Source organism: Sardina pilchardus, chromosome 6 (genome assembly GCF_963854185.1).
Source record: "Sardina pilchardus chromosome 6, fSarPil1.1, whole genome shotgun sequence".
In the NCBI taxonomy this organism is placed as follows: domain Eukaryota; kingdom Metazoa; phylum Chordata; class Actinopteri; order Clupeiformes; family Clupeidae; genus Sardina; species Sardina pilchardus.
The window spans coordinates 25,973,259-25,990,758 of record NC_084999.1 but is presented as its reverse complement, the minus strand read 5'-3'; the positions used below and the strand labels follow the sequence as shown (position 1 = coordinate 25,990,758).

Here is a 17,500-nt window from a genome sequence, read left to right as displayed (position 1 = left end):
TCTCTCGTGGTCTGCGTTATTTTTATTCACGTAGCCTAGGCTAGCAATTGTGCCTGGCTTGATAACGTTAGGCTATTTGTTTTAGTCGGAAATCGTTTGGTTTGTTATGTTAACCGCACTTTGTGCGTACATATATACCAGATGTGCTGCCAGATGTGGACTTATAATGGCAGAAGCAAGCTCGGACCAGTCCAAGTTGTTTGTTGCCTACATAGCCTGCTAGTTAGCGAGACAGTCTAGTGCTTCAGATTATATCCAGTGGTTTATCTAGCCCAAGTATGTTCAGGTGGCATACACAACAATCCGTTTTAATGTTTTTATGTTGACAACAAGTCATGTTGTACAGAAACACGATAGTAGTTCATTTCAGTGTGCTAGCAATTTAGTTGCTATGTGTTTTCAATAGGTTATAATGGGTCAACAAGCTAACAAGCTAACTCTACCGTTAGAGAGCTTACGTTAACCTACAATGATCTGTATGTCCTGAACACATTTATGTCGCATATAAACAACAAACCGTGTCAAAATAAACCATTAAAAGTGGTCAAGAAACCTTAACTCACATTTAATATTTCCAGTTATGAGCCCCAGGGCCGCCGCCATTGTTTTCTGATTTTTTTGTTACTCCCGCCTCTGTGTACAACGCAGGCTTCTGATTTGCTCTGAGTGGTTCACATTTGCATAAAGATTCTATGATGTCATGATCACAATGTTAAGTCTATGGGGAAATGTTAATAGTTTTTAATTTATAGTTTAAAAAGTATAAAAGTTACAAAGTGGAAAAGTCATAGCAACCTAATCTATTAGAAGACCTACGTTACAGAGATTGAATGAAGTTTCTAAGTTAAACGGTTGAAGAGAAATTGCGTACGGAAAAATCGATCAGCGGAATAATAATAAGAGGAATAAGAAATAGGATAACAGTACAGTGCATTTTCATGCACTGTAATAATAGTAATAAAAAACAGTAGTGCTAAAGGTGCAGTCGGCAGTTGCGCAGGAAGTCGTGTTTGATAATGGTTATGTTTCTCTTTATATTAAAAATCATTAGCAGCCAGACACTAATTTAATATATATTTCAAAATATTTTGGGGGCTTTTTTGCCTTTATTCATAGAGGAAAGTAGAGAGAGACAGGAAGTGAGTGGGAGAGAAAGATGGGGAGGCTCCCCAGCCAGACACTAGTTAGCAGACGCTGAAATATAACTATTTCAACCAAGGACCAAACAGAGCATCCCAGAGAGGCAGCTCGTCCTTTCCTTCAGTATTCTCCACACACGTTACGTTCTCATTTGGGGGACAGGCTACCCCCACTCGTTTGTTTCCAGTTTTCGGAGCCTGGGCTACCTACAGAGACTGTTTTTTGTTGTGGTTGTTGTTGTTGTGGTTGTTTACAGTTTACTCACGGAATGGGCAGCTAGTGTATTGTGGGGAGATGATTGCTGTAAAATTGCGTAAAATCGCTAGCCTGGCTAACGCCTCCCACTTCTCAAATGAGACGTGGTCTGGCAACCAGACGTTCATTTTCTCGTATTTGAAAAAATGCCCAGATCCGTTCATTGGGCGCCACGGATGTCAATCAAATGCGTCTCTGCATAGCTCATCATGGTCTTGCTTTCTCCCCTGTTCTGTGATTGGTCACCAACATCAGGCGAAAATGGGGGCGTTACGGTAGTTTCCAGACTGCCTTAGCAGTGTGAAAGAAATCACCGCGCAAGGCAGTATGGGAAACCCAGGCTATAAAATCGCTGACTTCTCCTTTAATTTATGTAGCTGGTCTCCCCCTTTAGTTCTAATAATGATGTACTTTAACGTAGCTCTCTCCTCTGTCGTGCCTTGAGCGAGTTACGACACGAGCTGGTGGTGTAAACAGCAGTATGCACAGCGCAGCACCGAGTTCGACACGCCGTCCTTGCCGTCGCCACAACGCTCCAGTCGTTCACAATCACGCGCAAGTATTCTACCGGTGCCTTCCCTTCACAGCTGTCAAACACGCCTCTGCCTCGGCTGATGGGAAGACTCGACGCTTAACCACTTCCAGGTCCTGGAGTTTTCAGCGGCTTTTCGTTAACAGGCTGGCTTCGTCTGCCGTCCTGCAACAATTGAAACAGAAACGCCACTCTGAATGAATGTGTCAAAAGCAATGTGTCACTCAGACGCGTGAACATTTTCACACTCGGATTTGCACCACGCGTGAACTGGTTGTCAAATCATTTGAGGCTGCTGTTGCTACTTTTGATTTTCTTCAGAGAGCAAGTATGGTTGGAGACAAATTGAAAGCAAACCGTACGACTTGGGGCGTGAGGGAATACCACTGTACCGCTCAGTCTATATGCACTCAGTCTACTCACATATATTATGCACCATCACCCTACACACATATACATACATGCACCGTCAGCTTACACATATACAATATACACCGTCAGCCTGTATGCCCCCACATATACAATATGCACCATCAGCTTACACACATACGTACGATATGCACTGTCAATATTCACGGCCAGTTTACACAGGGAAGGTTGGGAATTATTAGATAAGAATTAAAGGCACACACACACATGCTCAGGAACACGTATTCAACTTGTAAATAAATAAATAAATGAAAAGGAATAAACAGCACCATATGTTTTGGCTGTCTGCTCAGAAGCCGAGGCTCACAAGAGTGAAAAATAAGCCCAAATGTTGGCTGTCCTTGCAGAACCCTGTCATCTCAACATCTGCAAATAAATTCACACAGTCTCTCCTCTCTTCTCTCCTCCCCCGTCATCTCGCACTCTTCTGTTTTCTCTCTCTTTTTCCATGTTCCTCTCACTCTTTCTCTTTGCTCCTCTCTTCCCCCATCTCTCTCTCTTCATCTCATTCTCTCTCCCATCTCTCTTCATCTCACTCTCTCTCTCCTCCGATCCCTCTCTCTCTCCCCCCATCTCTTCCCATCTCTCTCTCTCTCTCTCTCTCTCTCTCTCTCTCTCTCTCTCTCTCTCTCTCCCCCCTTTCTCAGGTGTGTTTACACTGTCTACCTGATGAGCGACAGCTACTTGGGCTTGGACCAGCAGTACGACCTCCACCTCAACATCACAGAGGCCAGCGTCCAAGCCAAGGTCAACACCGACGTTTCCGAGAGCGCCGCCAACATGACCCTAGAGTGACCCCGGCAGAGGCTCGTGCCTTTTGGGGGGAAGAGAGAGGGGAAGCGTCCGAGGGCGTCCCAGTCCAGGCCGCTCCTGCTCTCCGACCCAAAAACAAACCTCATCTGCCTTCATCTCAAGGGCTCCAGTTCTGTGTCCAGGCCTACGATCCAACACAGGGACTGGACTTCACGTTTGACCAAAGAGGCCTTTCATCTGAAAGTCTCCTTCCTCCGCGGGACACAACATGGGTGTATTTAATTCAGATTTCAAATGTTGATTGGGCACAAAGGACATGACGAAGGACATTTTAAAGGACATTGTGCACATGAACAATGACCTTGAGCTGAAGCTCAGCTCTGACTTTTCCCCCCACCCCCCCAATCCCCAAACGCTGTGCTGGAAGTAAAGGAGTGTGTGTGTGTGTGTGCCAATGGCGTAGTCGGAGGGATGGCTGAGGAAGAGGGGGGGGGCATGTTCTGATGAAGTCGTCACTCTTACTGCAGCGGCTCCAAGGATGGGGAGGATTTGGCTGTTTACGTTTGCAGTGTGGTGTAACTGAGATGGCCTGGGGGAAGGGGTAGAGGGAGAAAAACAGCCACTCACAGGTTTCTGGAGACAAAGTGTGTGTGTGTGTGTGTGTGTGTGTGTGTGTGTGTGTGTGTGTGTGTGTGTGTGTGTGTGTGTGTGTGTGTGTGTGTGTGTGTGTGTGTGTGTGTGTGTGTGTGTGTGTGTGTGTGTGTGTGTGTGTGTGTGTGTGTGGATGAGCTTAGACTAGAGCATTTTGGGCCAAAGGAGATGTGGAATTCCATACAGGTGTGTTAAACATGCTGCCCACTGTGCACGACTCCGCTCTATGCCAAGCTGTCACATCTGTTTTGCCAAATGCACACACACACACACTCAGAGCCATTCCTTGCTGAAGGCTCATTTCTCACCAGTAACATACACAGGCTCCACAGTCGTCATGGAAACCTTGCTTCACACACATAGGTATGATGGAAGATTTAATCAAAGCCACATCATTAAGATTGGTTATTTCCGTTGGGTTTTGACAGGGATAGGAGAAAAAAATATACATGAAAAGTTTTGAAATATTGCTGCAACTGGGTCAACAGCTCAGCATAAACATTGGGAAAGCTTTTTGGAAAGAAAAAAAGGGAGGGGTATTTTTATTTTGTTATGATTGGGTTCTGTTTATTTTTTTTTATTTTTTTTGAAGTTCACCCAGTTTAATGACTTATTCTGGGCAAGAAAATAAAGAGATGGAAATTTGAACTCTTTTGTAGTCCGTTGTGATGTGTTAGGCCCAGCCGAACTAGATGCTCTATCCGAGTGGTCAATGTCGAGTCATTGCTATTTTTATTAGCTGCCGCCGGGTTTTACACAATACATCAACATTACAAGCGAGCTCATAGGCTACTTTCAAATCGCATTTTCATCCCACTCACAAATGACACTGAGGTAAATGATTAATTTAGCATAACTCTTGTAGCCTTCTCGGGAAATTTGACTTACAGAAATAACCTACAGTGCGTGTACAGATATATTTAATTTCAAATGCATTCATCTGGCATATTCAAATCGATTGTATTGTGTTTTTTAGCAACCTACTCAAAATTGCAATGTTCCGGTGTATGTAGACAACTCAATTATTTTATTTTATTTTAAAAAAATAATAATAATAGCCTAATAATAATAGTAATAAGTCGCTGTCGCCAAATGAGTGGCCTGTACATTGGAAATTGTACAGTTCAGGCTCCTGCGGGTGTAGATGCCTCTGATACGGTAATTGTGTAGTTAATTTACTTCAGATGTGAAATCATTGGGCTTAATGGCGGAGAATAGTTACCGGTCATGTTCCCAATGATGTCCAAGACGACCTGTACCTATATCGGCATGCGCATGTGTTGGCCCGTTGCAGTGTGGCCACCACTTTGGTGTAAATATCAGTTTCCCTGTCAATGGTAGCTTTTACAAGGAAATCGTAAAATGATTACTCTTCCAAGATGAAGGGCAATGGAAAATGTGGCAGGTATCGCCTTGTCGTGTGTGCGCCTCCCTCTCCTGCGTCTCAACTGGGTGTCTGAAATGCACAACAATTGCTGTCAGTAAACTGACTAAATCGCACTACATCGTTTTTAAAATAACAGTCTCATCATGACATCAGTGTGGCATTTAGTGTTATGTCGATTTAGCCACGTAGGCTACTGCATGTTCGAATCGAAAAGAACAATGTGTGGGTTGTTGAATGATGTGGAATATCTTAAACAAATTCCATGTGAAATGTTTGAAACAGTTGTTGTTATTATTGCATGCACACAACATTCTACATTTTGACGTAATTTACTAAATGAAAGCAAAGAATTTTCCTCCATTAAAGGCAATTAAAGTGACTGCGGTGATGAGTAAGGAGTAGTTAATTGCGTCTTTATTCGATCAAGACAAAAGGGGGATTTTGTGATGGTGGTATTTTAGTTCTGTTTCAAAGAATCCATATTTTGTGGTATTTTGAATTGTGCTCTTTTCCACCAACCTCGTCTAATTAGCAGCAAATTCGGGCTTTAGGAAAAGGTTAAACCGGCGTCAACCATTTCGTGCGCGCGGAGCGTCCTGTCTGATTTTCTCCCGCGCGCTCGCCGCAGGTGATTTCCCATTAACGGGGCATCCGTATCTAACGCGTCAGGGAGACAGACTCAGTCGACGACGTGGAGCGAGAGAGAGAGAGGGGGGGGGGGGACAATTTATTCACGTAATCAATATGCGTATGTTGTACTCACCAGCAGCCTGTGGCCGTATACAGCATTGGGCAGAATGCATAAAAAGGGCCCCACACAGTATAGCAGTAATACTGGCTTTCCCTCTGGTGATGCCCGTCAAATCCCCAATGTTTTGCGCGTTTGTCCTTCTTGCAGTAATGTCTGGTATGGGGTGATTTAAAGCGAATGCTTCTGTTTTCATAGATTCTCCTCCTTTTTTAAAAAATCATTTTTAGTGTGAAGCCATATTATAGAATGTCCTGTTCGCAGGGGAGATACAGTAGGCTATATTATTCTTCGACTTCTGTTCTGCCCCCTGGCTCAAAGGCCTGTGTATTTGTATACTTTGTAACTAATCTAACAATTAGTAGAGTATAGTGAGTTTATTTAAATAGGCCTGTAATTAGCAGCTATGAAGATGCAGGCACCCAGGTCTATTCTCTATCAAGTCTGCACTGTAGCCTATTTAAATAAATGTCAACTTCGATAACAATACTATGTTAAAGACCCGAATACATGCTATATAATATAACATCATATAAAAATACTGAAAAGATTGTTTAGATACAAATTCAACCATTTATTTTTACAAAAGCTCTCGATACATTTATAATCGCTTTTATTGCCGAGTCACACATTCACAAGGTGTTTTGGTGTCGTTAATATCTCTACATTGCGTTTCAATTCCATGAAAATACTCAAGTGTTTTGTTAATTAGCATAAACTGTTTAAAAAGAAGAATGTTCGATTATTTCCTTTATGCCCTTAATTGTAAGAGGAACGCGTGCGCATTTGTCCCAATGTCCTCCAAATAAAACAGCGCGAGACATGAGGTCTACAGCACCTAGACTGATTACTTCGAATTTAAATGGCTCCGCTTTTACAAAGAAATGTGTCACATTATTGGAGTTTTGACGCAAGAATGGCAGAACCCTGCTTTTCGTAAGTATGAGTATGTATACAGACTAAGGGTCTACCTTCAAATCTATGTTCGTGTGAAACGTCAAAAGGTGTGAATATAATTTGTTCTGTGTGAGAGGTCAGAGGCTAGCATTTCTAACAAATCCCGGTTTCACTTCAAGCACCAATACGTTTATATTAAGAATGCCCAATAGGGAAATTGACTTTAGCGCCGTCGGCCCAATAAGAAGCAGGGTGATTGGGAGACGAACAGGGGGTGGGGTGATCTTGGGTTGAAGCAGAGACTACGGGAACGAGAGTTTGGAGTAGTGGGTGTGAAGAAAGTATCTCAGACACGCTTGCATCTCCTTAAGCAAAAACAGTGGAAGTTCTATTATCAGCTGTAGGCTGTCATAACTTACAGAGGAATATATACGCTATCCTGAGTGGACTGCAAACGATATATTCTGCAACACACTGCATGGATCTGGATATTATTAGTCTGGGCGCATAGCCGCGAGTCTGTTGACAAGAAAGCAATGGAAGTTTATGCCAGAAATTGGAGGTGAGCTGAGCCGCGAGATAAACGTGTGGTTTGTGTTATGTTTAAACGCATGATTTGCTTTGTGTCTCCGTGCCGTCAATGTCCTACTGTTGAATTCCGGATCGATCAGTTGTTCACGCTTCTGTTAACCACTGTCGCGACGAGGCTGATAATATTGTGTCTGTGTCAACAAAGTTCTCACGAGTTGGTGTGTAAAGCTGTTACTTTTGCAGGTTTTTCGTTCCCAATGCATTGTTCGTTATCTCCGTTATTACCCTTCGGATAATACACTGTATGTGTTGCATTTGTTTCTCTAAAGGGACCTGTTATGGGAAGGGACAATGTGAAGCACTCGGCCGCCATACAACACCAAGAACCGCTGGGCCCTGGCGGATATATCGCCAAGTAAATCTGGATTTACACGTCTAGTCTCGCGCAGTTTAAGGATATGAAGTTCGCTGGCGCCGTGCAGTGTCACTGAAGAATCGGCGGGCTGGTTTCGTGGTGTTGCGCTTGGCTTGCCCAACACTCTTGCGGTCTGAACTCAACAGGGAGCGTCGCAGGTGAAGGTCCTAGGCTACATGCATTCTTCAAGGGGAGGCTCCTGCGCCTTACTTACAAAATCCTCCAAATGTGTCTAACATGAGCTAAAAGCTAACACCAGCCTTTCAATAGACTGTTTTTCTTCTTTGGAGGCGAGAAGACATCTTGCAAATCAGGAGAAAGTGTGTCTCTCGGTGAAATATAGAGACGTAAACGATGAAAGAAAAATCCAAGAATGCCGCCCGGACGCGACGGGAAAAGGAAAATAGTGAATTCTATGAGCTGGCTAAACTGTTGCCATTGCCGTCTGCTATCACGTCTCAGCTCGATAAAGCTTCCATTATTCGACTTACAACAAGCTACTTGAAAATGAGAATTGTTTTCCCAGAAGGTATGTATGAAGACATTACACTATAATATTGAAAACAAAAAAAATATTATAGGCTAAACCATTAGTGTGCTGGCAGCAATTTCCTGTTCGTTTGGAGGACTAGAATTGAAATAAGTCAAAATGCACATTTCACAATAAAATCAATAATCAACAGACTATCAAATTAAATAGCTAATATTAATAATACAGTGTTATACCATTACCATAGCACATTGCAATAGCCATAATCAAATATGACTTGTAAATTACTATTTAAATAATAATGTGTATTTTATCATTGTTATTATCATTATTGTTCGTACTCGTTTAACCCCTATAGATTAACTTTAATTTAGCCGGGTATATATATATATATATATATATATATATATATATATATATATATATATATATATATATATTGTATTTATAAAGGCCTATATTAGCCTATATCTGTTTTTTGTTTGTTTGTTTTGTTTTTGTTTTTTTTGTGCAGTCTATAATTCCACTGCCCTCTACCAGACTAATAAGAAAAATATTGTGATGGTTTCATGAATGATAATTTTACGTAACATTTTGCACATGTAAATAATTTTTTTGCATCTACAGATCTGTACAAATGATAAGCGTTGTGTGGTCATGTAGGATATTGAGTTAGGCCTATAACGTCCACATTTGGATATTTGTTAACGCATTGTGTCAGGTGGCTTCTTAATAGTAGGCCTAGGCCTACACTATTTTTTTCTTTGCATTAGGCTATATATAGCCTAGATTAAATATTGTAGGTTGACTAGGCTATTCTGCGCTTTCATACACTGGATATGTGGCCTAAAGTGGTCGCATGCGCCAACACGTGTGTATTTATGTATGTATATACATGTAGTCCCTTTCAGAGTTAGGCGACCGTGGTGCTCCCGTAAGACGATTAGCCATCATTTACCACCTTCTCCGCCGGTCTCAACGGGCTCCTTTTCTGCGTGACTGCAGCCGAGCCTCGCCAATTAGCGCTGCCCGCGTGGCCTCCCGTGTGATCTCTCCGAACATATGGAGGTTCTTGTTTGACTGAAGCATCTTGATAGAACCACAACTGATTTTTTTTCTTCCTCGTCCTATTAAAACCAAAGCACTTAAGAAGGGCCGAACAAAGAAAACAGACAGAAAGGGACGGGGATTGGAACCTCATGAATGGAGAGAAAGGGGGCAAAGAAAGCATTCGGGGTGAAACCAATCCGCTGGATACCCCTCTAGTCGTGCGATTCATCGTGATTGACAGGTATCCAGCTATCGTTTCGATTTGTGCTCTGTCGAGTAGTTCCAGACGGTGTTAATATGCGAGCCTGGAGGTACCAGGAAAGTTACATTTTACAGAAAACAATTCAAGGCTGAGTTGGCAATTAGCCCATGCCTTAGTTTGGAAACTGTGATTTAAAGTAGAGTGTGGTTATGAGATTCCACACTGTATTTTACCACTATTTAACGTCGTAACTTGAAACCATGCCATATCGTATCAACTCATGTACGCGTATGACGAAGTGAGAGAAAGCAAACGAGGAAATGTTTCAACACCTATTAAACATCATTATTCTGTCTCTACACAGTGTGAAAGTCTGGCGGTATCTAATTGTTTTAGCTCATTTAGGCTGTATGTTTGTTTGTTATTGAGGAACCTCTTCATACTTTTTCAGGCACCATCTGTTGCCCTCCAGCAGCGTTCTATACCCATTCGCACACTCATCATGAGAAAACACTTCCAGTTCTAAGCGATGTGAGCATATGGTTCTAGCGCATTTTAGCACGGTGTAGAACAACTCACAAGGAACGAGTGTTAGTCGCATGCTCATAGTTTCCGAGGAAAGGTCTTGCAAGTAGCCTATACCAAAAGGTCCTGTGGTGAACTCTTTCCATTGCATGCTATATAGCACGTTACTATTTTACATGTGAGAATCAGTGGAGAAGTGAAATGAACAGACCTGTTTTGGCATTGAGCGAGTCTCTCTCTGCCTGCGTGTGCGTGTGCGTGTGTGTGTGCGTGCGTGCGTGCGTGCGTGCGTGCGTGCGTGCGTGCGTGCGTGTGTGTGTGTGTGTGTGTGTGTGTGTCACTCTGCTGCAGTGTACACAAAGCAGGCCTGGGAGTGTTTTGGTAGCAGGCTCCGCGTAACAGCTCTGTTGACTCCAGATGACATCGTTTGTGGTGCGCGAGCCTTCGGGCTCTCCACGTTTGTTGTAGTTGTCCTTCTGCACGCTTTTGCCCTCTTCTCATACTGATCTAACTCCAGTCGTGTGCGTGAAAATGTCTTTGCGTATTGCAGGTGACTGTTGACCGTGGCAGCATTTCTGAGTCGTAGCAGACAGAATACGTTAGCGCTGGTGAACAGCATCAGATATGTACAATTATGTATGAGGGCGTAGGCCTACTATAAAAGAGGCGGCTTAGGCCCCAAACCCTGTGTTGCTTGAAGACCCCTTCTATGATGATAGCCATTCCTCCGTGCTGTGGAATTTTGTGATCACAATTGTAGAATGAACAGAAGAGTTTTTCAGTGCCCTGCAAGTGAACCCCCTTGTTCAGCGGTAAGGTATTACCTTGCCTGGTAAGGTATTAAACCACACTTAAGAAAGCTGCAAAATAGGCTACATGATGTTGCGTCTATAGTAATCATCCAATTAAGCCCCAGCAATCAAAGGTGCCTATTTAGCACTCGTCGAATGGGAGAGGATGGCACATACATATGTTTACCACAGCTGCACATGGCGATATCATGCAGGGAATTGTAAGGGCAGATATTTCACGCGTAAGCAGCATCTGGTAAAATAAAACGATGAATAATTGAAGGTGCAGCGTCTCACAGGCGGGGACCTGGAAGGGGGTCGGGGCGAGTGTCTCTCTGTATTGTGATGTGGGGACTTCTATCAGCGGAGCATTTTACGAGCTACAGCATAGCGAACCATGTGCTTTCCTCGTTAAATCATCCCTACTGCGTGAAGGGCTGCCTGCACAAAGGGACGAGGGCTAAATCGAGCGTCTTTCCTCATTGCGCCTCTGAAGACCATGCGCGACCGGGCCTAGTGCGAGGAGAATGTACTGGGTAATTGACAGTAAAATTTTATTTGAAAAATCATTGAAGGTGAGGATGTTTTACGGCCAGGTTTATTGGAGACATCCTTTGTGGACATTCACCTCTGTCCCGTTAACCTTAGCCTAAAGTCTACTTAAATTACCGACCACCGAAAGAATGTGAAGAGGCGTTTAGTGCAGTTTGGGGTGTCTTCTGGCCCTCTCTCCCTGATACATCTAGACAACATAACACAGTTCAGATTCTGTACAACATGTTATTGAAACATATTCATAATGGCAAGTCCTTATAGAGATCACCAGTGTCAATGGAAATTGAGCGCTGGAGTATAACCAATGAGAAACACATGCAGGCTGCATACCATAACAGGTTTTATGCTCAGCCACATTAACATTTTTTGTTTTGTTTTTGTTTTTAATGAACGAAACGAACACGGAATGTACATACATCTTCCTTTAGCAGTATGTATTTATGTTACAGTTGTATGTGATTGTGTAATTAAAGCTATTCCCAGACTTTTTTGTAGAGTTGGAACGCCTCCAAAGGGTTTTATGCCATTTTCTTTACTGTGTAAGCAATTGAAAGTATTTTTTTTTTTGCTGGAGTAGCCTAACTCCTTTGTCCCTAGCAGCAACCTCTTATTGTCTGAAAGGCACTTTGCGAATGAGACCTACACATGCTTTTGCAGGCTTGAGGAGCTTTGCATTGAGCAATTGTAAAGCGCTCTCTTGCGCAAACTAATTTTGTGATCGGAGCGTACTGATTTCGGTCGCATTATTCCTCTGCGGTAGGTCAAGTGCAAAAACCTGGCGCTCAAGTCAAGCTCCCACACCGCTTAGAAAACGGAACACACGTCCCGGTCCGACCTGCGCGCGGCTCTACCTACATCTCGACTGGTAATTAGCCAGTGAGCCAGTAGCCTACAGGAAGGACCAAATCAGCGTATTTTCTTGTCACCTTACGCATCCCATGCACATCCCTTGTATTTTTTGTTTCACTAGACGTCACAAATTCATATAGGCTAGACATATGGACGTTTGGCCTACACTATTGTACCGACCTTTATACATTTATACTGTTATATTTATAGTAGTATTATAGTGCAGAAATTCACTTAATTGTAAGAGAATTGTAAGTCATCGCCTGCCTCTGTCACTCATTTTTGTCGAGTGCCTTTTCTGTCATTGGAGGAGCTAAAAAAAAAATCGAAAGATGGCTCATACCCCACTGTTTTCGCTCAGATGCAGTTGTGCATGTGTTGGGAAGAAACAATAGGCACGCATGGTATTTGAGTTGTGGTTAAGGAGTAATTTCATTGTTTCTGTTGTGTAAACGTGAAGTGCATATTTGGTTAATATTAAAATGGGAATCGGGGGCTTTGCTGTGATCTTTGCTCGCTGCGTGTTTGTTTTCGAACGATTTGCATTTCAATTGGGATTGCGCAGGGGCTTACTGGGGACAGCAACTCCTGTTTGCCGTATCGAGTTTTGTTGGTTCCTTCGGGTAGGCTATATGCACAGGCGATTTACATTTCTCCAGTCGTGTTTACAGTCAATTTAGTGTGAAAATATTTTTCCTGCTTTAAGAAAACAGACGTGCGTCCAATGAATCAATAGTCGCCAAGCTGCGTATAATAATAATAATAGCTGAAATAATACTACTACTAATAATAATAATGATAATAATAATAATAATAATAATAATAATAATAATAATAATAATAATAACAATCATATAGTTGAACACGAGAAGAACTATGTTTTGTTCTATGTATTATCTTAAGATTTCTGTAGCGACAGCTTTGAAGGCTGTTGAAATAGGCTATAGAAATAAAATGATGTATGTCTCCCACAGGCCTTGGGGAATCATGGGGTCATGTCAGCCGTGCCAGCTCTTTGGATAATGTTGGACGAGAGCTGGGATCGCATCTACTTCAGGTAGTGCTATTGCCGTTTTAAAACATATTTTTAGACTCGGCGATGAATAATTTATACTATTTATGTATGTAGCCTGTGTGTGCCTATGTGCGCCTGTGTGCGCACACACACGCATGCATGTCTATGTGTGTGTGTTGTTTATGTATGAATATATGGTGCCATCACGTTGAAAAGCATCATTGTATGGGTTTATTATCGTTATAGATCGATGAATATATAGGATATATGATAGTTTCCCTGCTTATTATGTTTATGTTGCAACCATTGCAAAAGGCTACAACCTACCTAGTTTATTATTTCGTTGTGTTGATGGTAAAAATAATAATAATTATTATTATTATAACAATAACAATGAGAATAATAATAGGCTAATAATAACAACAACAACAACAACAACAACAGAATTGTTTGACAGTAATTTCGATGTTTTATATTCCGATTCTTTTTGTTAATTCAGAAGAATTATTTCATGGGCTTTCCATCATCCCAATTGGGCACGCAAGTTTTCAGTGACCCGTTAAGTCTGTGCAATTTATCATAAATATATAATATCTGAATGTAGGCCTGTGCATTTAATATTTTATTCATTATTTTTAATATTATGCTTGCATTATCATGTATAAGAAATAAACTGCCAATTTCTAAGACGCTAAAGATTGGATTGTGTAGGGCCGATTGAAATATTATTTATCTGTGGCCAAATCACAAACGTGAATATCACATTTGGTTATGTTTTAACTTAACATTTTTTAAATTACTGTAAACCTATGTTGACACATCAGAATGTCATCGAAATGAACGCAGTGGCCTTCAATCTCCATAGATGCTAATTTCTTAACGATTGTAGCCCTGTAACCTGCCGTCTCTTTTTATCCCAGACGCTGGATGGGTTCATATTTGTGGTGGCCCCTGACGGGAAAATTATGTACATTTCCGAGACCGCATCGGTCCATCTGGGCCTGTCGCAGGTAAAGTGTGCGGGTCTCTGTGATGCTGTGATTTAACACATTTGGTATAGCATACAGCCTATAGGGCCGACTACAAAGTAGCAGTCACCATTATTGTCTCATGCCTCAAGGCATCTGTAGGCTGTTGGTGTTCATAGCGGGGATGACAAATATTCATTTTAACAGGTAGAGCTGACGGGTAATAGCATTTACGAATATATACACCCCGCGGACCATGACGAAATGACCGCTGTGCTGACGGCCCACCAGCCGTACCATTCGCACTTTGTTCAAGGTAGGACCCGACATGTGTAACGTTGTTTTAGTTGAATTAATTAGTTTTGGCTTTGTAAAGGCGGGCTAAATGTCACATTTGTTTATTATTTCCTCTCTTTCCTTCTGTCTTAGAATACGAGATCGAACGCTCTTTCTTTCTGAGAATGAAGTGTGTCTTGGCAAAACGAAATGCTGGCCTGACCTGCGGCGGATACAAGGTATTTCATCACGATTTCAATAGGCATTTAGCATTTATACGGTAATTTGGGATAGCGAGAAAACAACATGTAATGTCTTCCCTGAAAAGTGTAGTCTGATTTTAGTCGATATTGTTGCTTCATGCCTTGCCGTGGAAGCATAGGCTACTGTATTTTATATCACTCCGTTTAAGTGTTATTTTTATGCCCTCTCTGTTTATTAATTTTCCTCAGGTATACTTAAATTGCCTTGTACCCCGTGAATAGTCATCATCGCGTAGGCTTCAATAGGCCTACATGTTTTACCATTGTGGAGTCTGTTCATGAAAAATTAATGACTGCACAAATGTCTTAAATAGAATACATTTAGAATATTGTTTATTTGAGTTAATTTGATAAGCCTCCACTAGCCTAACCTGAAATGTCCTTTAAGGCTGCCCTCTGATAATAACACACTATATGTTCTATTGGTTCTTCGTGTGTGTGTGTGTGTGTGTGTGTGTGTGTGTGTGTGTTATCCATTCTAACTGCCCCTCTCATCGCAGGTGATCCATTGTAGCGGCTACCTGAAGATCAGGCAGTATAGCCTAGACATGTCTCCGTTTGACGGCTGCTACCAAAACGTGGGGCTGGTGGCGGTGGGCCACTCTCTCCCACCCAGCGCCGTGACAGAGATCAAACTCCACAGCAACATGTTCATGTTCAGGGCCAGCCTCGACATGAAGCTCATCTTCCTGGACTCTAGGTAAACACATTTAGCATTTAACATTTAACATTTAGCTTACATTCGTTTTATCCAATTCGCATACAGCGCAGAAATGTATTTTGGCATGTGAGTTACCTGTGTCGATGTCAAGTTTGATGTTGGTGTTGTTAGCACTTTGCTAACTGATGTAGGCTACCAGTCGATAGTTAGACGTGCGCGTTCGCGTGGTGCGTAAGGACTTCACTCGCTACTGTTTGAATTTGTGAAGGGGACAGGTCATCAGTTGTTAGAACACCCTACGTGCTCTGGGGCTTAGCTTTCTGCTGAAAGAGTGACAGAGAAAGAGTTGGGGGAGAGAGTGAAGAATGTTTGTTTATCTTTAAAATCCTAGTCTTCCTCCTTGACACAGTGTCATTAAGTGAATAGCAAATGTGTAAACCCGCTGAAACTAGGGTGTCACTGTTTAGCATCTAACATGTCAATAATTCATCAGGAGAATAACGGGATAGACCCACAGGGCAAACTCAGCTGCTTTATAAGGTTGTTATGAGAGAAAATATTGGAAATGGAATAGGCCTGACCTAGGAATGTGTGTGTGTGTGTGTGTGTGTGTGTGTGTGTGTGTGTGTGTGTGTGTGTGTGTGTGTGTGTGTGATTCGTATGCTGCAAAGTACATTTTATACTTTGTGTTTCTGTAGGCCTTAAACCAATATATATTTGTAAATATATGTGTCTTTTTTCTCTTTTGCTATTCGTGTGTGTGTATGTGTGTGTGTGTGTGTCTGTCTGTGTCTGTGTCTGTGTCTGTGTCTGTGTCTGTGTGTCTGTGTGTGTGCGTCTCAGGGTGGCAGAGCTGACAGGCTATGAGCCTCAGGACCTCATAGAGAAGACGTTGTATCACCACGTCCACGGATGTGACATATTCCACCTGCGGTGCGCTCACCACTTATGTGAGTAAAGTGTGTCTGTCCCTCTCAGTGCACGTCACCTCTAAGGCCTCAGCCACAGCTGCAGTGCCTCAAGCAGAAATATAACGTCCCCCAGTCAAAACAATCACCCAATCACATCAGTCTTTGTCTCATTGTCTAATCTTACAATCAAGGATTGTACGATTATTCAAAAAGCAGAACCCACTGAACCTCTTTGGGACGTTTTTCCATAGCCAGAAGTCAAAAGAGTTCACTTTGGTTACAAAAAGCCTTGTGCCGTGTGAAATCCTAGGATTTCATCATTTTCAGTGGGACTCTTATGATTGGTTCAGAGTTGGTTGCCATTGTGTGCTTGTTGGCATTGTGTCTGTCTGTCATAAGTCCTGCGACATGTTTGCCTGACTGGCAAGGGTTACTGTTGTGATTTCGTGAAGGCTACCGTGTACGTTACCCATGCGACACAAACAAAGGACGCCTTAGTCTTGCCAGTAAAGGCAGTCCTTAATTACCATCGCCTGTGCCTCATCTGCATCTTTTCCCTTGGCCTCGGTGCCTCTCGTCTGCATCTGGTGCTGACCGATGGTGTCCTCGTCTGCTCCGCAGTGCTGGTGAAAGGTCAGGTGACCACCAAGTACTACCGCTTCCTGGCCAAGCAGGGCGGCTGGGTGTGGGTCCAGAGCTACGCCACCATCGTGCACAACAGCCGCTCCTCGCGCCCGCACTGCATCGTCAGCGTCAACTACGTGCTCACGTAAGTACTCACAACTCGCTGTTTCTCTATCTCTATCTCTCTCTCTCTCTCTCTCTCTCTCTTTCTCTCTCTGTTTCTCTCTCTTTCTGTCTTTCTCTGTCGCTATCGCTATCTCTCTCTCTGATTCGCTGTGATTTCATCCAATCAGCAGAGCCTTCACGCTCTCTCTCGGCACACTGTACGTCTGCATCAGAACAGTGACAGTATCCATGGCCTGAATATGCTTTGGAGTTCATTCAATTGTCCTTGGACAGGCCTGGAAAGTATGGAGTTATGAAATACACGTTTTCAGACTGGAAAAGAGTATGGGCGGCAAAGTCTTTAAAACGAGTTGGAAAGTTTTGCTCATATGAATACACACACAAAGATACGTAGCTGATGAAGGATGAAAAATGCAAAATGTAAAACATATCGAAACTACAAAAAGAAGACAAATA

General features: G+C 42.6%; 2 protein-coding genes across 3 annotated transcripts in view; both read left to right on the top strand.

Annotated features, from left to right (window-relative positions):
• Nucleotides 1–4,408, top strand: part of ascc3 (activating signal cointegrator 1 complex subunit 3) — a 186,646-nt gene extending 182,238 nt beyond the window's left edge. For both annotated transcript variants that reach the window (XM_062539224.1, XM_062539223.1), the window contains exon 41: nt 3,004–4,408. In XM_062539224.1, coding sequence (XP_062395208.1) covers nt 3,004–3,151 — 148 coding nt within the window. In that variant the 3' untranslated portion in view covers nt 3,152–4,408. The remainder of the gene's footprint in view (nt 1–3,003) is intronic.
• Nucleotides 4,409–8,092: 3,684 nt separating this feature from the next.
• sim1a (SIM bHLH transcription factor 1a) overlaps nt 8,093–17,500 on the top strand; it is a 20,523-nt gene continuing 11,115 nt past the window's right edge. Inside the window, exons 1-8 of the mRNA XM_062537788.1 lie at nt 8,093–8,267; nt 13,175–13,257; nt 14,136–14,225; nt 14,391–14,499; nt 14,613–14,698; nt 15,223–15,422; nt 16,227–16,333; nt 16,916–17,063. Coding sequence (XP_062393772.1) covers nt 8,093–8,267; nt 13,175–13,257; nt 14,136–14,225; nt 14,391–14,499; nt 14,613–14,698; nt 15,223–15,422; nt 16,227–16,333; nt 16,916–17,063 — 998 coding nt within the window. The remainder of the gene's footprint in view (nt 8,268–13,174; nt 13,258–14,135; nt 14,226–14,390; nt 14,500–14,612; nt 14,699–15,222; nt 15,423–16,226; nt 16,334–16,915; nt 17,064–17,500) is intronic.